The 16,725-nt window shown below is 41.1% G+C and overlaps 1 protein-coding gene across 2 annotated transcripts; it reads left to right on the forward strand.

Annotated features, from left to right (window-relative positions):
* Positions 1–282: 282 nt before the first annotated feature.
* Positions 283–16,719, forward strand: golga3 (golgin A3). Of its 2 annotated transcripts, none has more exons than XM_054611370.1 (24): positions 283–500; positions 1,489–1,770; positions 2,961–3,242; positions 4,246–4,358; positions 5,019–5,752; positions 5,930–6,038; positions 6,418–6,724; positions 6,860–7,062; positions 7,164–7,301; positions 7,520–7,681; positions 7,774–8,142; positions 8,595–8,672; positions 9,797–10,060; positions 10,263–10,357; positions 10,709–10,925; positions 11,445–11,588; positions 11,739–11,936; positions 12,038–12,154; positions 12,447–12,586; positions 12,698–12,830; positions 13,052–13,174; positions 13,308–13,472; positions 13,958–14,124; positions 14,726–16,719. In XM_054611370.1, exons 2-24 carry the CDS (start codon positions 1,617–1,619, stop codon positions 14,916–14,918), a joined length of 4,605 nt encoding a protein of 1,534 aa, XP_054467345.1. In that variant the 5' UTR covers positions 283–500; positions 1,489–1,616; the 3' UTR covers positions 14,919–16,719. The 2 variants fall into 2 exon arrangements, with proteins under 2 accessions (XP_054467345.1, XP_054467346.1); XM_054611371.1 differs by having other exon boundaries at positions 2,961–3,116.
* The last annotated feature ends 6 nt before the right edge of the window (positions 16,720–16,725 follow it).

A 16,725-nucleotide genomic window follows, 5' to 3' on the forward strand; every position in this document is an offset into this window, starting at 1 on the left:
ACAGGCTTTTTTAAAAATAAAAATAAAGACCCTGTAGTTATATACCATTTGAACTCAAATCCTTTCTGTGAAATCCAGAACAATCTCATTGAATTGAGCAGTGGCATAATATAGCCTAATGATATGCAATGTATTGTTGCAGGCTCAGCTGAAACCGGCACTGACAGCGGATGACACTAGTGGCACCTGCCGCGGAAGGATAGCTGCAGGGCCGCTGCTGAAAGTAGGGCGCAGCTCTTTGAACGCATCACATCCGCCAGATTTACCAGGAGTCACCGTTCCCATTATCTTTTTAATTAACCTAACATTACCATATGCATTTACAATATAATCATCTTAAATATGTTTGTATTTAATTGCATTTAAAGCCCAAACGTCGTGAGCAGCAGACCCCGCAGTTTGATCTCCCAGATGTGTTTTTGCGCCCTCTTGTTTCCCGTCGGACAGATGAGGGACGGACACCAAACAGCCACGTAGTGAACGGAGAAGCTCGCTAAAGGGTGAGAGTTTGTTGTCTTTTCATACACTTGCTGAAATTGTCATTTTCTAATTTCCTCACGGGGTTTTGTAACACACTGATGCGGCAGCCGGTCATCTGTTGATTGATTTTAAATATTTGAGAAATCACTCCTGTGCTCGTTAGCGTTAGCGAGTTAGCATTTTTAGCTTGACAGGTCCCGTCGTAAACACGTATAGCTTGCTAGCTGCTGTCTCCCCAGCTAATCTTGCACTAAGTCTATCCTGCTTGTCATTAGCCTGTGGAGTTTAACTAAAGCCCAGTCAATATATCAGCCTTTACACCTCACGAAAATGACCTTTTATCAACTACTGTCTCGTTGTCATTGCTCCTGAACCGGTGACTTCATCAAGACAGTGTGAACCCCGTGATGGAGCATCTCCGCAGTGACTTAGACTCCGGGGTCAAAGGTCACCATCAATAGCCAATGCATTGTGACACTGTGATCGGGCTGTAAGTCGACAGCTGCATAAAGAGCTGTTAATAAAGAGATGACCTAATGCGTGACTCTTTTTAAAATCCATAAATGCAAACAAGGGGCCTTGCCTGTTGCCAAATGTACACAATATGTAAACATGGCTTATATTTGATCTGAGTTGTTGGTGCAAATTCTGAAAACATGCATCAGAAGGAGCAGCTGCGTATGTTGAAGTTATCTCTGACTCATCAACAGCTTCTACAGATTCCTACAAAGATTTAATTAAATCAGTTGCAACTGTTTTGGCCTTCCATAGTTTGTCGTGTCTGTGTCAAAGTAAAGGAATTCATTGTTAGTTTTTCTATATTTAACGAGACACAATCTACTTAACAACCAAGCCAGCTTTGTAAGCCCTTGACTCTAGCTTATGTTTGAAATGTGTAGTGACATAACATCCTTAGTGTCTAAGACAGATGGAGCTACAACTTCTTCTGTGATGTATTTTGATCTTTATAATGTGCCATATGTATTTATTGTTTTTCTATTTTTTTAGTGCCGTCTGTGTTCAGAAGTGTCCCTGGATACTGACATCCCAGCAGCTGTCCTGTCTCCTAAGAAGATGGTTCTGTGAGAGGTTCTTTCTTGAGTGGCAGCGGCAAATTGTGACTTTTCAGTTTCTTAATGGAAATGGATAGTAACCAATCAGAAGCAGCTCAGATGGAGGCTAATGCTTATCAAGAACACCATGTTATAAAATCCAAAGCGGAAGGTGAAACGCTATTGAAACAACAAGGGCTGGACAACACACAACATGCAAAAGGGGATATTCATAATGGTGAGTACTGACAATGTCTCGCCCCTAATCAAAATCACAAGGATTTCCAAGACTTGAAATCATTATGTGTTGGACCTGTTTATAACACAATATATTCCTTTGGAAATGACAGTCCTTGTACTGCGATTAGCACGTGTTCAGCTCTGCTCTGTAATATGCAAAGTTTTTTCCCCTTTAGGCATAATACAGATAACAGTTGTATGCTGCTATGCATGACCTGTTTTGGTGGCTACTACAAGGCCCGAGGCTTTCTACTGCTCTATGTGACATGGCTCTTTGAACTGATGTGATTAATAAAAGTTACTAAATGTAACTCTAATTAGTCATCTCAAGGCAGCCACTATGCTTATAGTCTACATTGGTTAAGGGTAAAAAGAAAAATACATTTGTCAATATGAAAATGAATTAATATATTTTCTGGGAAAAAAGGTAAAAGTCAATGCAGCCGAGAGCAATTTCCCCGACAATTGCCCACAGGAAAGTTATTTTCCCAGCATTGACATCACCACCCCCACTCACTAGCAAAACAGAACTCTCCATGACTACTGTGCTGGATTTGTTTGTCAGTGGTGTCTCCTTTAATTAGCATGTGGGAATATTTTTTCAGTTATTGGAATCCAACAGTTTCATAGTGGTATGAATGTTTTCTCAACAATCGTAACTATGTTGCTGCGGACTGTGAGGGTGTGGTTTGATCAGATTTGCTTCATTGTGGCCTGGCAACATAGGCAAACAATCCCAACTGTGATCAGGTTTTGATTTAAACTCTGATTGGTGCAAAGACATATGTGTTATTTTTCCAGCTAAGCCCTCCCCATTTCAAACCATTGAGAAGAGCATAGACAAAACAGCACAGACAGAAAGAGTCATGTAAAATAACCAAAACTGTTCCAAATTTTACAGAAAATAAAGTGTTTTTGTTTGGCCTAATTGCCCATAGTATGTGGCTGATAAAGAGAATAGGTTGACAGGGCCTTAAGATATGTTTATCTTGCAAGAAGGGCCCTAAGTGTGCGCCACGTGCTGCATTAATGTTTCCAGACATCTTTTTCGCTTCAGCTATTGTAGATTGACAGAGTTGCCCAGCCAGCTTGCCAGGTGGAACTCTTTCCCTTTGCAGTAGAGTGCACAAGAATGTATCATGAATAATTGTCAAATTCCTTCAGGCTTTCTTCTCACTACTCTTTCAGGTCCTATCTGTTCAGATGTGATGCCAAATGGAAACGGACTGGCAGAGGACTTTAGTGCTGAAGGGAACACTCATATAAATGGGTCCCTGCCTCTGGCGGCCCCTCCCCAGAGCACCAGCTCCCCTGTCAACTCCCAGACCCAAGAGCCCTCCCCAGGTTTGGCTGCTTTTCCACCCATGATGCTAGAGAAGTCTGAGGGGGCTAGTGCTGAGATCATGGTTCACAAGGGTGATTCATTGCAGTCGCTCAGACTCAGTATGCCTATGCAGGAGACTGAATTGTGTAAGCATAAACTTATGTGGAGTGAATGCCCCCTCTATACCCCCCTGTATTATAACCTAATTTTGCTGTGGGATGTTTTGCTTTTTTTTGGCTTATGTACACATCCATTTTTACTTCCTTTTCTGTGTATTATCTGAACAGAATGATTCAGTGAGACTTTATTTTAGTAGTTTGAGTCTACCCCCTTTCTGCACCTTGCATACATTGCATTTGATTGTTTGGTTAGAATTCGGTGTGGGTGCTTCATTTGGAACACTATTTGGACTAATGGCTGCGTTTTGGAACTAATCCCTGTTGTATGTCATCTGTTTGGAGGTATTTTAAAGTCAGGCACAGTTGCCTTGCTGAATGTTATGAAATGTAATATTTTTAGGCTTGGCACAAGCTGTGGTGATTTAGTTTGGATTAATCATTATATCTCCCACACAGAATATATGTAGCGCATGAAGAATCCTACAGCATCTATTTTGATTGCACATGAATATGACTGATCGAATGTACAATCTGTTTAATACATTTATACATGCCGTCATTTAACTCCTTGCAATATTTGCCGCATAGTTGTTGCAGTCATTACTGAATTAAAGTTTTTATATTCGCATACACTAACCGAGCAAATGGAGACAGTGATACAGCATGGGGCACCCTTTAAATATATGAGTGTAACCCAGTACTGTTGCAGTGCAGTTTGTGACTTACTAGTTTTGCTGGCTTGTGCCAAACACAGGTTACCTCCACAAGGATTTACATAGCTAACTCCAATTTGAATAATTTGTTTACTATTGCTGAGTGACCAGTGAGGACAGGATTCCGGACCTTTTAAAACCAACATTATAGAGGTATTTACATGGAATAAACATGAGCAACATACTGCTCATTGCTAGGATTATAACCTGAACAGTCATAATACCGGGTCTTGTGTAAATAAAGAGCTGTAGTGTAGTTGGGCAGTATGAAAGTAAAGTGATTTTTTTTTTTATGGCCTAACATACTTTCTTTTTAGCCAACCTGAAGCCATCATTGGAGATGGAGAATGAGGAGAAAATTCGCATGGAGGCTCGTCGACGTCTGGAAGACCAACTCAAACAGTACAGAGTTCAGAGACACAAGGAGAGGGTGAGTTAATGGATTAGCTGTCAGGTTACGGACAGCACCAGTTATTCTTCTATTTCCCCTTGAGGTTCTAATGTTTCCAAAACCAGTTTGGCAGCTTCAGCATTATGTTAAAGTGAAATTTCAACCATTAGACAACTATCTTAATTTGATTCTGCGTATGTGTCCTGCAACTTGTGCGTGACGGCTCATTCTCAGCTGATGTTAGTAGCTAAAAATTCTATTTTCTTGGAAAAGTAATCCAAAAGATAAACAGTTTAACCCTTTCATGCATAGAGGCCACTACAGTGGAAAGCTATTCAAATGTTGTTTTATTGTATATGCATGGGTTTTGATGGCATAGTTGCACATCAGCCACTACAGTGAGCGCTATTGTAGTGGCTGATGTGCAACTATGCCATCAAAACCCATGCATATACAAGAAAACAATATTTGAATAGCTGTCCACTGTAGTGACCTCTATGCATGAAAGGGTTAAGAGGTGTAGAGGCCACAACTTTCACTTTTGAGAAATGTTTAGCAGTGTTTGGCTCCATTCTTTATAGTTTCTGTCATTGCTATTTTATAATTTAATATGGTATATTGTGTGTTTCAAGCTGAGCAGCCTTGGGTAAGATTTGATCAGGGTTGTCATAACCATGGTTCATTTCTTTTTATTTCTAGTCTCACCGCACCACCCCCAAGAACAGGCCATTCAGCACCCTGGATCCAGAGCTCATGCTGCATCCTGAGGATCTGCCTAGGGCCAACACTTCATCTATGACCACGGAGTATTCCTTCCTGAGGACCAGTGTCCCCCGTGGTCCCAAACTGGGAAGCTTGGGAATTCCCCCCTCCAAGGAGAGAAAGTCCAGATCACCCCGCCCGAGCAAGATCCACTCCTTAGCCGACTACCAGTCTCCTGAGAATGGTGGTACAAGTGGAGGAGGAGGAGGTGGAGTTAGAGCAGCAGACTCTAACACCATGAACTCCCTCCAGTCCACCATTAGCTCAACGTCTACTTTGTCTGAGCTCAGTGTGATGTCGGAGGGCAGCACCTGTGAGACGGAAACACAGCCTGGTGCTTCTCTCAAAGTTAGGGACAATGTGTCAGAAATGGACGGCAGTGAATCAGGAACGAGGCCAGGGAACGACGGCAACGACAGTGACAGCTCGTCTTACAGCAGTGTGTCTACCAGGGGGGCATACGGGATGCTCTCCGCAGCGGTGGAAAGGCAGCAGGGGCCCTACACGGTGGAGGGGAGGGAGATTGCCGCTGAGGCCATGGGTCAGTTCCCCTCCCTGCAGGAAGTGTTGCAGGCAGCGAGTGAGGAGCAGCACCTGCTTGAGCTCGAACTGGAGAAGGAGAGGGAAGGGATTGGGGAGCCTCGAAGCCGCAGGGACAGTTTCTCCAGCAGGTATTTGTCAACATCAGATGGGGAAGGAATATAAAAATGACTAAAATCGACAGTTCTTGGCGTTGACGTTGAGTTTACAGCCAAATTTAAGCCAATATTACAGTTCTCACATTGATTGCTGGAACTTACACATTTGGCATTTTAATAAGACACTCATAATGATCACATCTCTTGCAGTGTTTCTCTGGAGAGTTCAGTGATGGGCCATGATGATATGCTGCAGGTGTTGAAAGAGAAAATGAGACTGGAGGGTCAGCTTGAGTCTTTGTCATCTGAGGCCAATCAGGTAAAGTAACATTGATTTCTGTGCCTTCTGCACAATCACCTATCCATGCATATGCTGTACAGGAGTGGACAAAATACCCATGAAAGTTTATTTTTCGTATCTAGTATCTGTTTTTTCATTCACCAAAATCTTTTACTAAAGTTACCTAACGGTGCTAATTGTGTTTGCATAAACAGTGGTAATTACAAATCAGCAAACACCGTAATATGTTGTGTGCCATGTTCAACTTCGCCTGCTAATGACTGCCAGTTCATGCATCGCAGCCTCCAAAAAGATTTAATTTAGATTAATGGCTGTTTATTTACTCGCCCAGATGACTCTCTACTGGAAGCCAAAACTAATTGGGCTTAAGAGCTGACCTCACTGTCCTTTCCTCCAGGCTCTCAAGGAGAAGACAGAGCTTCAGGCCCAGCTTGCTACAGTGAATGCTCAACTGCAGGCTAAGAAAGAGGAGGCTCAAGTCAGCCAGGAGAAGCAGAGTGCCCTCACCACAGAGGTCGGCACACTGCGGAAAAACTGCAACCAGCTAGAGAAGGCCATGGTGGAGCTCCAGGGCAGTCTGGAGAGCAAGAATGCCGGTCTGACTTCTCTAAGCAATGACCTGAAGTTGGCTGAAGACCAGTACAACAGGCTGATGGGGAAGGTGGAGGAGATGCAAAACACTGTAACCTCGAGAGACAATACAGGTGTGTGATGGAGACCCAGATAATAAATTAACTACTTATTTAATTGTGCTTTTGACTTAATTAACCACACAGCCCACTGGTTTGCATATCATAACTCGTGTTTAAATTACATGTTTTGGTTTTGGACTTTTGCAGTCCAAGAGTTGCGACAGCAGTTGGGTGGTCTTCAGAACCAACTTCAGCAAGTCCAGATGGAGCGCACCACCCTTCAGAGCCGAATGAAGACTTCCCAGGCTGAAATTGATTCACTTCAGCAGCTCAGACAGTGGTACCAGCAGCAGCTAGCTGTGGCCCAGGAGGCCAGAGTTCGACTGCAAAGCGAAATGGCAAACATGCAGGTGAGGTTGATTCTAATGCAGTTGGTTTTTCCATCATGGCTCGACATTTGTCAGACAATAGTTCATGTGACACTTTTTATCTGGTTTTTTTTCCCTCCCAGGCTGGACAGATGACTCAGAATGGTGTTCTGGAACATTTGAAGCTGGATAATGTGACTCTGTCCCACCAACTCACGGAGACCCAACACCGCTCTATCAAAGATAAAGAGCGTATTGCTGTTCAGCTGCAGAGCATTGAGGTATATCTCCAACATGACTTTGTGAATATGCTATCATCAGCTTTGTAATGTCTTTATATCCACTTAGGAAATAAGCCATATCTTAAGGTGATTATTCAGTCCAAGGACCTTAGAGAAAACCAGGCTTATTTAAATGACCACGACTGAAATGTTGTCTTATTTGTTTTTTTAAATGATTGTAGCACATTGTTTAAAACATTTTACTGTCTGTGATTTAGACCGACATGCTGACCCAGGAAGCTGCTTATAAGCAGATCCAGGATGCAAAGAACATGGTGGAAGATGATCTGCAGCGTAAACTGGAGGAGTTTGAGGATGAGCGAGAACGCTTAGTAAAACTGGCCAACACGGCCAGCACCCTGGAAAGGGAACTAGAGCAGGTAGCCAAGGCATTTGTTTACCACCTCGTATGTTCAGTAAAATGTGTTTTGAATTCTGCTCTAAACTGCCTACCACTCTCAAACTTTCTTAGGCAAAGTTGATCCTTTCTCAGAAGGACATTCAGCTTCAGTCCCTCCAGAAAGAGCATCTGGAGCTGATGCGCCAGCTGACCACCACTCAGGACAACCTGCAAACCAAAGAACAGTCCATCAACCAGCTAGAAGCCCGGTACTTGGAGCTGGAGGCCCAGCTGGCTGAGCTGCAGACAGAGGGCAGCGCCAAGGACGACAACATCCAGTACCTCCAAAACGAGAAGATTGTCCTGGAGGTAGCGCTGCAGTCAGCCCGGGCTGACAAGAGCCAACTAGACGAGGACGCTGAGCGACTCGGAGAGGATGTTCTGGTGGCTTCAGATATCTTGGATCAACTCAGACAGGATGTCCAGATCAAAGCCAATCAGGTATGATATAGGTGGGAGGAGAAAAAAATAGAACGGCAAAAGGAAACTTTAAATAATGGCATTAAAAGAAAACCCCAAGCATGATTGAACCATTACCAATGACTTAAAAAAAAAAAAAAAGTGGCATTCCCTTGTCCCTTTGGGCTTCAATATATTCCCATCTACTTCTGCAGTGACACCTTGAGTTACATATGTTATGGTCAAATACTGTCTCAGACATGGTGAGCAGTAATTATTTTGGCATAAAGAATTGTGGGAATTGCTGAGCTGCTAGTGACTTGGATAGACATTGCCATGCATTTCTCAGATTGCTCTTTTTTTTACCTTTTGTCATGAAGGTGTGTATTTTCAATTTGGCTAAAGCTGTAAAATTCAAGAATTTATACATATTTCCATTGGGTTTTGCTCAATCACGATGTATTGAATAATGAAAGGCCTTTGCTTTGTTACAGATTGAAGCGCTTCAACAAGAAAATAGTTCCCTGAAGAGACAAGCTCAGAAACTGAAGGAACAGTATCAACAACAAAAGGTAATTCATCCTCCTTACCCTTACAGACCATGAAACAAGGTACAGCTTTCTCTTACTGGGTAAAGCTTTTACAAGCCAGTGTAGACTTGACATAAATTTTGTATTTTTATTACATTTACTTATAAAAGAAATCTCCCAGCTAACTAAGGTTGATGCTGATGTTTTTGTGGGTGGATGTATTGTAGAGCCAGATGGCTGTCATCTCAGAAGAGTGCTGGTTGAAACGCCTCAGTGGATTGAGCGGGGGTGGATGTTACTCATTTTTCATTGACAGGCTGTCAGAAAGAGGGTGGAGTTGATTGACAGAATGACAGAAATATGAATAGTATTGGAGTTCTTTCAAGACTTAAGCTTTTTTAGACCCTTCAGACTCGAGCATTAACATTCATCTTGGTGCACCAAAATGTACTGGTGACTGCTTTCAGCAATCCGTGGAAAGCAAAATAGTGTACCTCTAGTGCCAAAGAAGAAAAAAAACTGGCTGCATTATAGACAAACTAATATGTCCTTTCACTGCATCTGAATAACTATGTTAATGGTATGTTAAAGTCAGCGATGTGCGAGGTCCACAAATGTAGCATGACTGATTAACTACTTGTTTCCCACCATCCTCTACACCTTTAACAAGTAAGATGAGATATTACGATGAAACGTCGGTTTTTGGTTCATAGCAAAGTGTGAAATATAATTTACTCAATTTACGCTCAAACGCAGGTTCCTAAAGGCACAAAAACATACATGACCTACTTAAACAGCTGAACCTAAATACAACTTTGTAAAGATCCTGTTATATTTAGTGATGTCTTGCTTTATTTAGTTTAATGTGTGTTTTCATGTAAGAAACCAACACAAAGCTATTTAGGCTGAAAAAGTAAAGCCTGTAGAATATGTTAGAACTTCTTATTTTTAGTTTGCTATAACCATGTGAAATGTATCTCTCTCAAGCTTAGAGATGATGCAGTGTGGGATTCAAATACTGCAGCCCTCTCTCTTGCACTTTTTCTACAGTATGTTGTTAAATAATTTTTCCTGCTGCCTCAGAGTCGAGACAAATATGAGGGGCACTCCTTGAGAGCAGACTATCCTTATTTCAATAATTAGACACATGGTTATTGACTTATCAGGTGATGGTGGAGGCCTACCGCCGGGACGCCAGCTCCAAAGACCAGTTGATCAGTGAGCTGAAGTCCACCAAAAAGCGCCTGTTGACGGAGGTGAAGGACCTGAAGCAGGAGCTGCTGAGCGCTCAGGGGGAGAAGCAGACGGCAGAGCTGGAGCAGGCTCGGCTGCAGAAGGAGGTGATGAGAGTCCAGGAGCAGATGAACAACATGGAGGCCCATCTGCAAGCCATTCAGAATGAAAGGGATCAGCTAGAAACCCAGATCCAGGTAATTACAAATATACTTGAATGTGTGCAATATTTCTTCTCAAATTTAGTTCACAAAGTACTTTAACAATAAAAGTAAAATAAATGTTGATGTCAATGTTCTGGGTTAAGTACACACGTGTTTAAATAACCAGTTTGTTGTCAGCAGGTATAGTGTAAATCATATTTGTAATGTGAAGGATCCTGTTTTTCTCCCAATCTAGTCTTTACAGTTTGATCAGAGCCAACTAGCAGCAGTCACAGAACAGAATGAAGGCCTGAGGAAACAGGTGGAGCAAATGGAGGGTGAAGCCAAAAAGTGAGTCATCTGCTGGATAGAGTTATGGAACTCTTGAATGTCTCCCACAGTAATGATTTGGACCATGGTGCATATCTCTGTTATCAGGTGCTATTTATAAATATAAATAAAGGCTTTTTATATAGTGCTTATACAATCCCTGATCCTTTTTGAAATGCGGTTTTAAAAAGTACATCCATCGGCATCACTACGCTCTGTTTGTGTGCCTTCTATGTCTGTAAATGAAATGTGATTTTAAAGATGTATCTCTCCGCACACCACTTTTGTTCATATGAATGTATGATCTGCTGTCAGAACGACCTGGTTTCCCCATGGACATTTTTAACTTAATTTCCTGTCTGCATCTAACAGGGCCATCACAGAGCAGAAGGTGCGCGTGAAGCGTCTGGGGACAGATTTAACCAGTGCTCAGAAGGACATGAAGGCCAAACACAAGGCTTACGAGAACGCTGTGGGCATACTGAGTAGGAGGCTGCAAGAGGCTCTGACTGACAAGGAGACTGCCGAGGCAGAGCTGGTCAAACTCAAGGCCCAGGTGTCTAATGGGGGAAACAGCCAGGCCTTACAGGTACTGTATAAAACTGCAGTTACTTGAAAAATAAGCATTCTACAGTGTGCAGGCTCTCATCCATTTACGGTCCACAGGAATTGAAAATAGGTTACAGGAGCGGTGTGACTCTTCCTACCATTTCACAAAGATTAGGAAGCCTAAGGTAGTTTGGATACAAGGTCTATAAAACCTGTTTTGCTTGCACTGAATACAATCAAAAGTTGTCAGTGTGGCAACTGTCGTGCAAAACTGAAAAATAAGAAACATTTTTATCTCCTCTTTGAATTTAAGGAGTACTTTATGCAGTTAGCTTGTTGTACTATAAGTGCTTGCCCATAGTCTTTTTTTTTTTCACAGAAACAATTACACCGTTAAAAAAATAAATTAATAGGATAGCCTTCAATCTACCCTTGTCCTTAACTCACATGTTGTAAACATAAAGATATTTGTCATTTCATTTTGAATAATTCTGGATAACCCAATGTGTTGAGTAACTGCAACGTATTGAAATACAGTGTGGTTTTATCTGCCATCCAGGAGAAGATTAAGGCTCTGCAGGCTGAGCTACAGGCTGTGGCCAGCAGCAAGACTATGCTAGAGAAGGAGCTGCAGGAAGTGATCAACCTCACCTCCACAGAGCTGGAGGACTACCAGGAGAAGGTCATGGAGCTTGAGGATGAGGTGAATAATGATCAGTCAAATGTTTACTGCATTTTTTTTTTACCCTTTTTGATGTCGATCACAGCCCTGTATGAGCAGTATGTTTACTCTTGTCTAGTCGCTCAATTCACGTATTTTACTTTGTATTAATGACATGAATTGATTTCACAGCTTCAAGAGTCCAGATGCTTCAAGAAGCGGATTCGAAAGTTAGAAGATGCCAACAAGAAGCTAGCACTGGAGCTTGAACATGAAAAAGGGAAATTGGCAGGATTGGCACAGTCCCACAATACACTGCGGGAACATTCCAACATTTTGGAGTCTGCCTTAGCTAAGAGAGAGGCAGATCTTGTCCAGCTCAACTTGCAGGTGAATAATTGAATCTTGTGTTTTTTTATTACCCCTGTATTGTAAAGTCTTGTGGGGCTTGTATGCCAAAATAGAAAAAAAAACATATTACTTTTTTACAGGTTCAAGCTGTTCTGAAGCGTAAAGAGGAAGAGGACCAACAAATGAAGCAGGTGGTTCAAACGCTTCAGCTTGCAATGGAAAAAGAGAAAACCAAAGTCAATGACCTGAAAGAACAGGTAGGAGCTCTAAGGACGCAGTATGTTCTCCTTTTCAAGTTGAAATGCAGACGCACCTAATTTTAATTTTGCCTTTCTAATGATTACAAAAGGTCTGTAATTTGAGTATATATTTTGACATAATTTGCTTGGCACAAGGCACAGAAGAAGAAGAAGAAGAAGAAGCCTTTAAGAATTATAAAAGTTAGAAAGTGGAAATGTGACACGTGTCCATAGAAAGTCCAGTAGCTTTCGTGAAGCATTTGGCTCTACTAGGGTCTTTCGGATTGTACTAATGTGATGTGTCCTTTAGGTGGCAGCAGCAAAGGCTGAAGCGGCCCACAATAGACGCCACTACAGGGCAGCTATGCTGGAGCTGTCAGAAATCAAAAAGGACCTGCAGGCCAAAGAGGACCTGGTCAAAGCTCTGCAGAGTGAATCCCACAAACTACAGTATGTGCATTTGACTGAATTATAGAATGCAGTGACTTTTGGCAAATTGCTTCTGTATCTATATATTATATCTTACCACTGATTTGTCATTAAATATTTCTTACTCTGCAGAGCTCAGGATGAGCAGCATTCTCAGGAGGTTTCCAGGTTCCAAGAGGATCTGGCTGAGGCCCATTCACAGCTCCAGATCCTCCAGAAACAACTGGACGAGGAACTGGCCAAGCAGCCCCTCACTAACCAAGAGGTAAGAGAACGACTTGCACTGAAATATTTTGCTGATGGTGACTGTTATTTAAAAATCTTTATGAAGCAAATGCTATAGACACAATGCAGTTTGTTTTATTATATTGATTTTGTAATACTTTTTGATTTATAATACAACATTTTCACCATGTACTCTTTTATCATTGTTCTGGGAGGAAGACTTTCAGTGACACTGATGTCTAACATTGATTGCTCGTTCAGGTTGAGGACCTGAAGTGGGAGGTGGAGCAAAGGCAGAGGGAGATTGATGCTCAGAAGCAGCAGCTGGATATGATGGAGCAGTGTCAGCACAGGGAGCTAGACAACCTACAGAGAGCTTTGCAGGCAAGTCTTCAATTTCCACTTGTAAAAGATGGTAACAAAGCGTGTTACTTAACTAGATGTTTAAAGAAATAAAACGTTTCAGTATTTGCAGATGCACGGAATAACTTATACTAAAGATGATTGTCTGTCTCAGAACATCAAAGTGGAGCTGGAGTCGGTACAGGATGATCTGAGCGGCACCAGGAAGGACAAGTTTATGCTGCAGGCCAAAGTGGGTGAGCTGAGGAACAGCATGAAGACGATCCTTTTGCAGAACCAGCAACTAAAACAGGACCTCAAACAGACTCGTCTGAGGAAGGTAAGGCACCATGTATTTCACTGTGAACATTTTAGTGCTTTCCAGCCACAGCAGCTTTTTAAATTGTGTGTAAACCCCTGAATCATCATTTGTCATCACATATGAACACTCATAATTTATGCCAATATTTCAAATCGGCCAATATTGGCCTCTAATCATGTCCAACTCATTAGTCGGGCTCTAGTGTTTTGGCATCAGGACTATCACATACTTTGACTATTAAACATTAGTATTATATACATATCAGCTATAATCAGACAAAATAAATTTAAATAATTTATAAAAAAGTGTTTTTTTTGTATTTTACATTGACAGCAGTGAGTACTCGCTATGTTTTTAAACCGCTGAGGTGTACCCATTCATTTCTATGACTAATGCATACAGAACAAAGCTTTAAAGACAAATGTTGCAAGTATAATTCCAGTAAGAAATGCCTGCTAAAGATAACAGACTAAATACATACCTTAACTGTTTTTTTGGAGCAGCAGCGTATGGAAATGAAGAGTGATGGAAACCCATCCAACCCAGTGACACCAGTTAAGATTCCAGACTGCCCAGTGCCCGCCTCCCTATTGGATGAGTTGCTGAAACCATCAACTTCTGTCAACAAAGAGCCCCTCAACAACCTGCACAACTGTCTACGGCAACTCAAGTAAGCCTCTTGTTCTCACCAAATGACTTGGTTAATGGAGCTGCATTTCACATTATGAACATAAATATTGCAGCAAACAACTATTTGCTAAGTAAAGATAGCAGAGTAAATTCTACCTGAACATAGAATGAAGTCGCTCTCCCTCTGTGTGTGTGTTATTATCTGAGCTTCTTCTTGCTTTGTTGAAAAATACAGGCTGGCCATGCATGCTTTTAGTGCATGTTAGTGAGCGTGCCCCACTGGTTATCCCACGACCGCTGCTCTGCACTGTTCTCCTACAGCGGTTAGCTAATAACTCCATCCCGATCAACATAGTCGTTGCGAAAGCGTAGTACCCACCCTCTCTTTATTACTCAAGTAAACACTGTCAGCACTTTCTCTTTTTTTTTTTTTTTTGCAATGTTAGCGCTGTAAGCACCGATAGCTATGTGCTGCCGGCTGGCCATTGCCATCGAGAGGCAATCAAATTGCTCCCAATCTCGAAATCTTGCACCTTTTTTTTTTTTAACATTATCATTGTACCTACATGAAGTTTTTTGTTGTGTAGTGCTGAGCAGCTATCCAAATGCCAGAATACATGTAATGTTTATTTTTTCATCAGGGAGGAGATGGACAGCCTCCAAAGGCAGATGGAAGAACACACAGTGACGGTACATGAGTCAATGAGCTCATGGACGAACACAGAGGAGGGACTTGCTCAACTGGAGCTTGAAAACAACATCTCCAAATCATCAACATCGCTAAGCAACATGGTTGTGGAAAATAACAATGAAGCAGAACAGCAGCAGTCATAATAGAATAACTTTTCTCAGGCCATAAGAGGGAGAGTGGAGTTTTATCCACAAAGGCACTTTTCAGCCCCCTATTCCCTTTCTCTTTTCTTAACAATTGCTGCCAACATTTGGCATTCTCCCATCAGCACAGACGTGCTTCTTCAGAGTAATACATTATATACCATAGCTTTATTCTTTCCTCTTTATTTGATAGTTGTTTATATTTTTGTTATGCTATTGTCACATTTATTTATTTAGAGTTAAAAAATGACAACTTATCTGACAGCCTCTACAAGAGGATCACCCATCTCCTATCATAGATACAGATATGGTCTAGTATGGACTGTTTAACTAATCTTTTAGGCCAGTTTTCCCCTTTTGAGTCATCAGGTTTTTTTCTCTAAAATGTATTCATCATCTTCCTGGCAATATAAAATCACTGGCTTTGTATGCTGCTTAATGATGGCTGACATTATTTAAAAAAGTGTTATGGTGACAGAAACAAACCCTTAGTCTGCCACCAGACTGGCTATGAACTGTTCTTCCATTTCTTTGTGCCTGTGTACGAGAGCAGTTTCTCATCTATGATTTAACTGATGTGGTTACACATCCACATGATTTCTAAGCAGTTGATGAAACATCAATCCTTTTCATGGTGTTAAAAGTCATGCGCAATTTTTTTTTGTATTGCCTCTTGTTAAACTGCAGTGTTTCTTACATTAATTGTAACCATATCACATTGGGTTCTTACACTTAAAACATTAATCTCAGTTATATATGGAGGTGTTTTGTCTAGCATGGACTGCAGTAATTTGTACGCACAAAAGCCTTAAGCAATCTCTAATATGCTGATAAGGACTCAGTTGGTTTGAATGAGCATATTTCTGCTGAGGGTGTGTAATATGTTATATTGTATGTTTGTGCAAATCCTTACTGAAGAACGGTTTATTGTAAAATAAGTGGGTCACATCAACGGAGAAAGAAAATTGTACAATGAAGCAGGAATGTTACTACTTCTAACAGCAGGTGCAATCAGTTGTGTTCATTTTCTGTTACATTTGGTACGTATTTACAAGAATTTACTACCCCTAAATCAGATGTTATACTTGTTTTATGCTGTTTCATGGATAAGGGGATAAGTTAATTGTTTCTAGAGGTTAATATATAAATTTCCTTTTTTTGTATGATTGTTAAGTCATAATTGTTTATTAGTGTAACAAAGATGAAATACAAAACATCAAATGCAAACAGCTGCACTAAAAAGTCAGTGTAGAGGGGCCATTCAATGGTACAGTATAGCTTTCTTTAAACAACCTCACTGCAGCTGCTGTGTTGATGTTCATTCCCACTCTAAAAAAAATGTTTAAACAGCAATGTATGCTTATGAATTTCCAAAGGGACAATACATATTTTGAAAATAATGCTTACTGAGGGAAATAACATCAAATGTATTGATATGCTGTGTTCTGAATTTTTTGTGGGGACTGTATCTTCCAAACTACCTTTCACTGTAACGTTAGGTAGGACGTAATAACATTTGCTCTACAGCACTTGCGCTCGTGTTGCTGTATCTTTTATCTTTTTCAAAGATTAGAACTGATTCATTCCTATGTTTTAACATTTGTGTTGGGGATGTGATTGTATTTGTCATAAAATTGCACTATTCATCTGTCGTAATAGCTTGCGCTCATTCATTATAGGTTGTATACAACAACTTCCTAAATACAGTACCAGTCAAAAGTTTGGACACACCTTCTCATTCAACTACTTAGAAGAATCTAAAATATAAAACATATTCTGGTTTGTTGAGCATTTGTTTGTTTACCAC

Source organism: Anoplopoma fimbria, chromosome 13 (genome assembly GCF_027596085.1).
Source record: "Anoplopoma fimbria isolate UVic2021 breed Golden Eagle Sablefish chromosome 13, Afim_UVic_2022, whole genome shotgun sequence".
NCBI lineage: Eukaryota > Metazoa > Chordata > Actinopteri > Perciformes > Anoplopomatidae > Anoplopoma > Anoplopoma fimbria.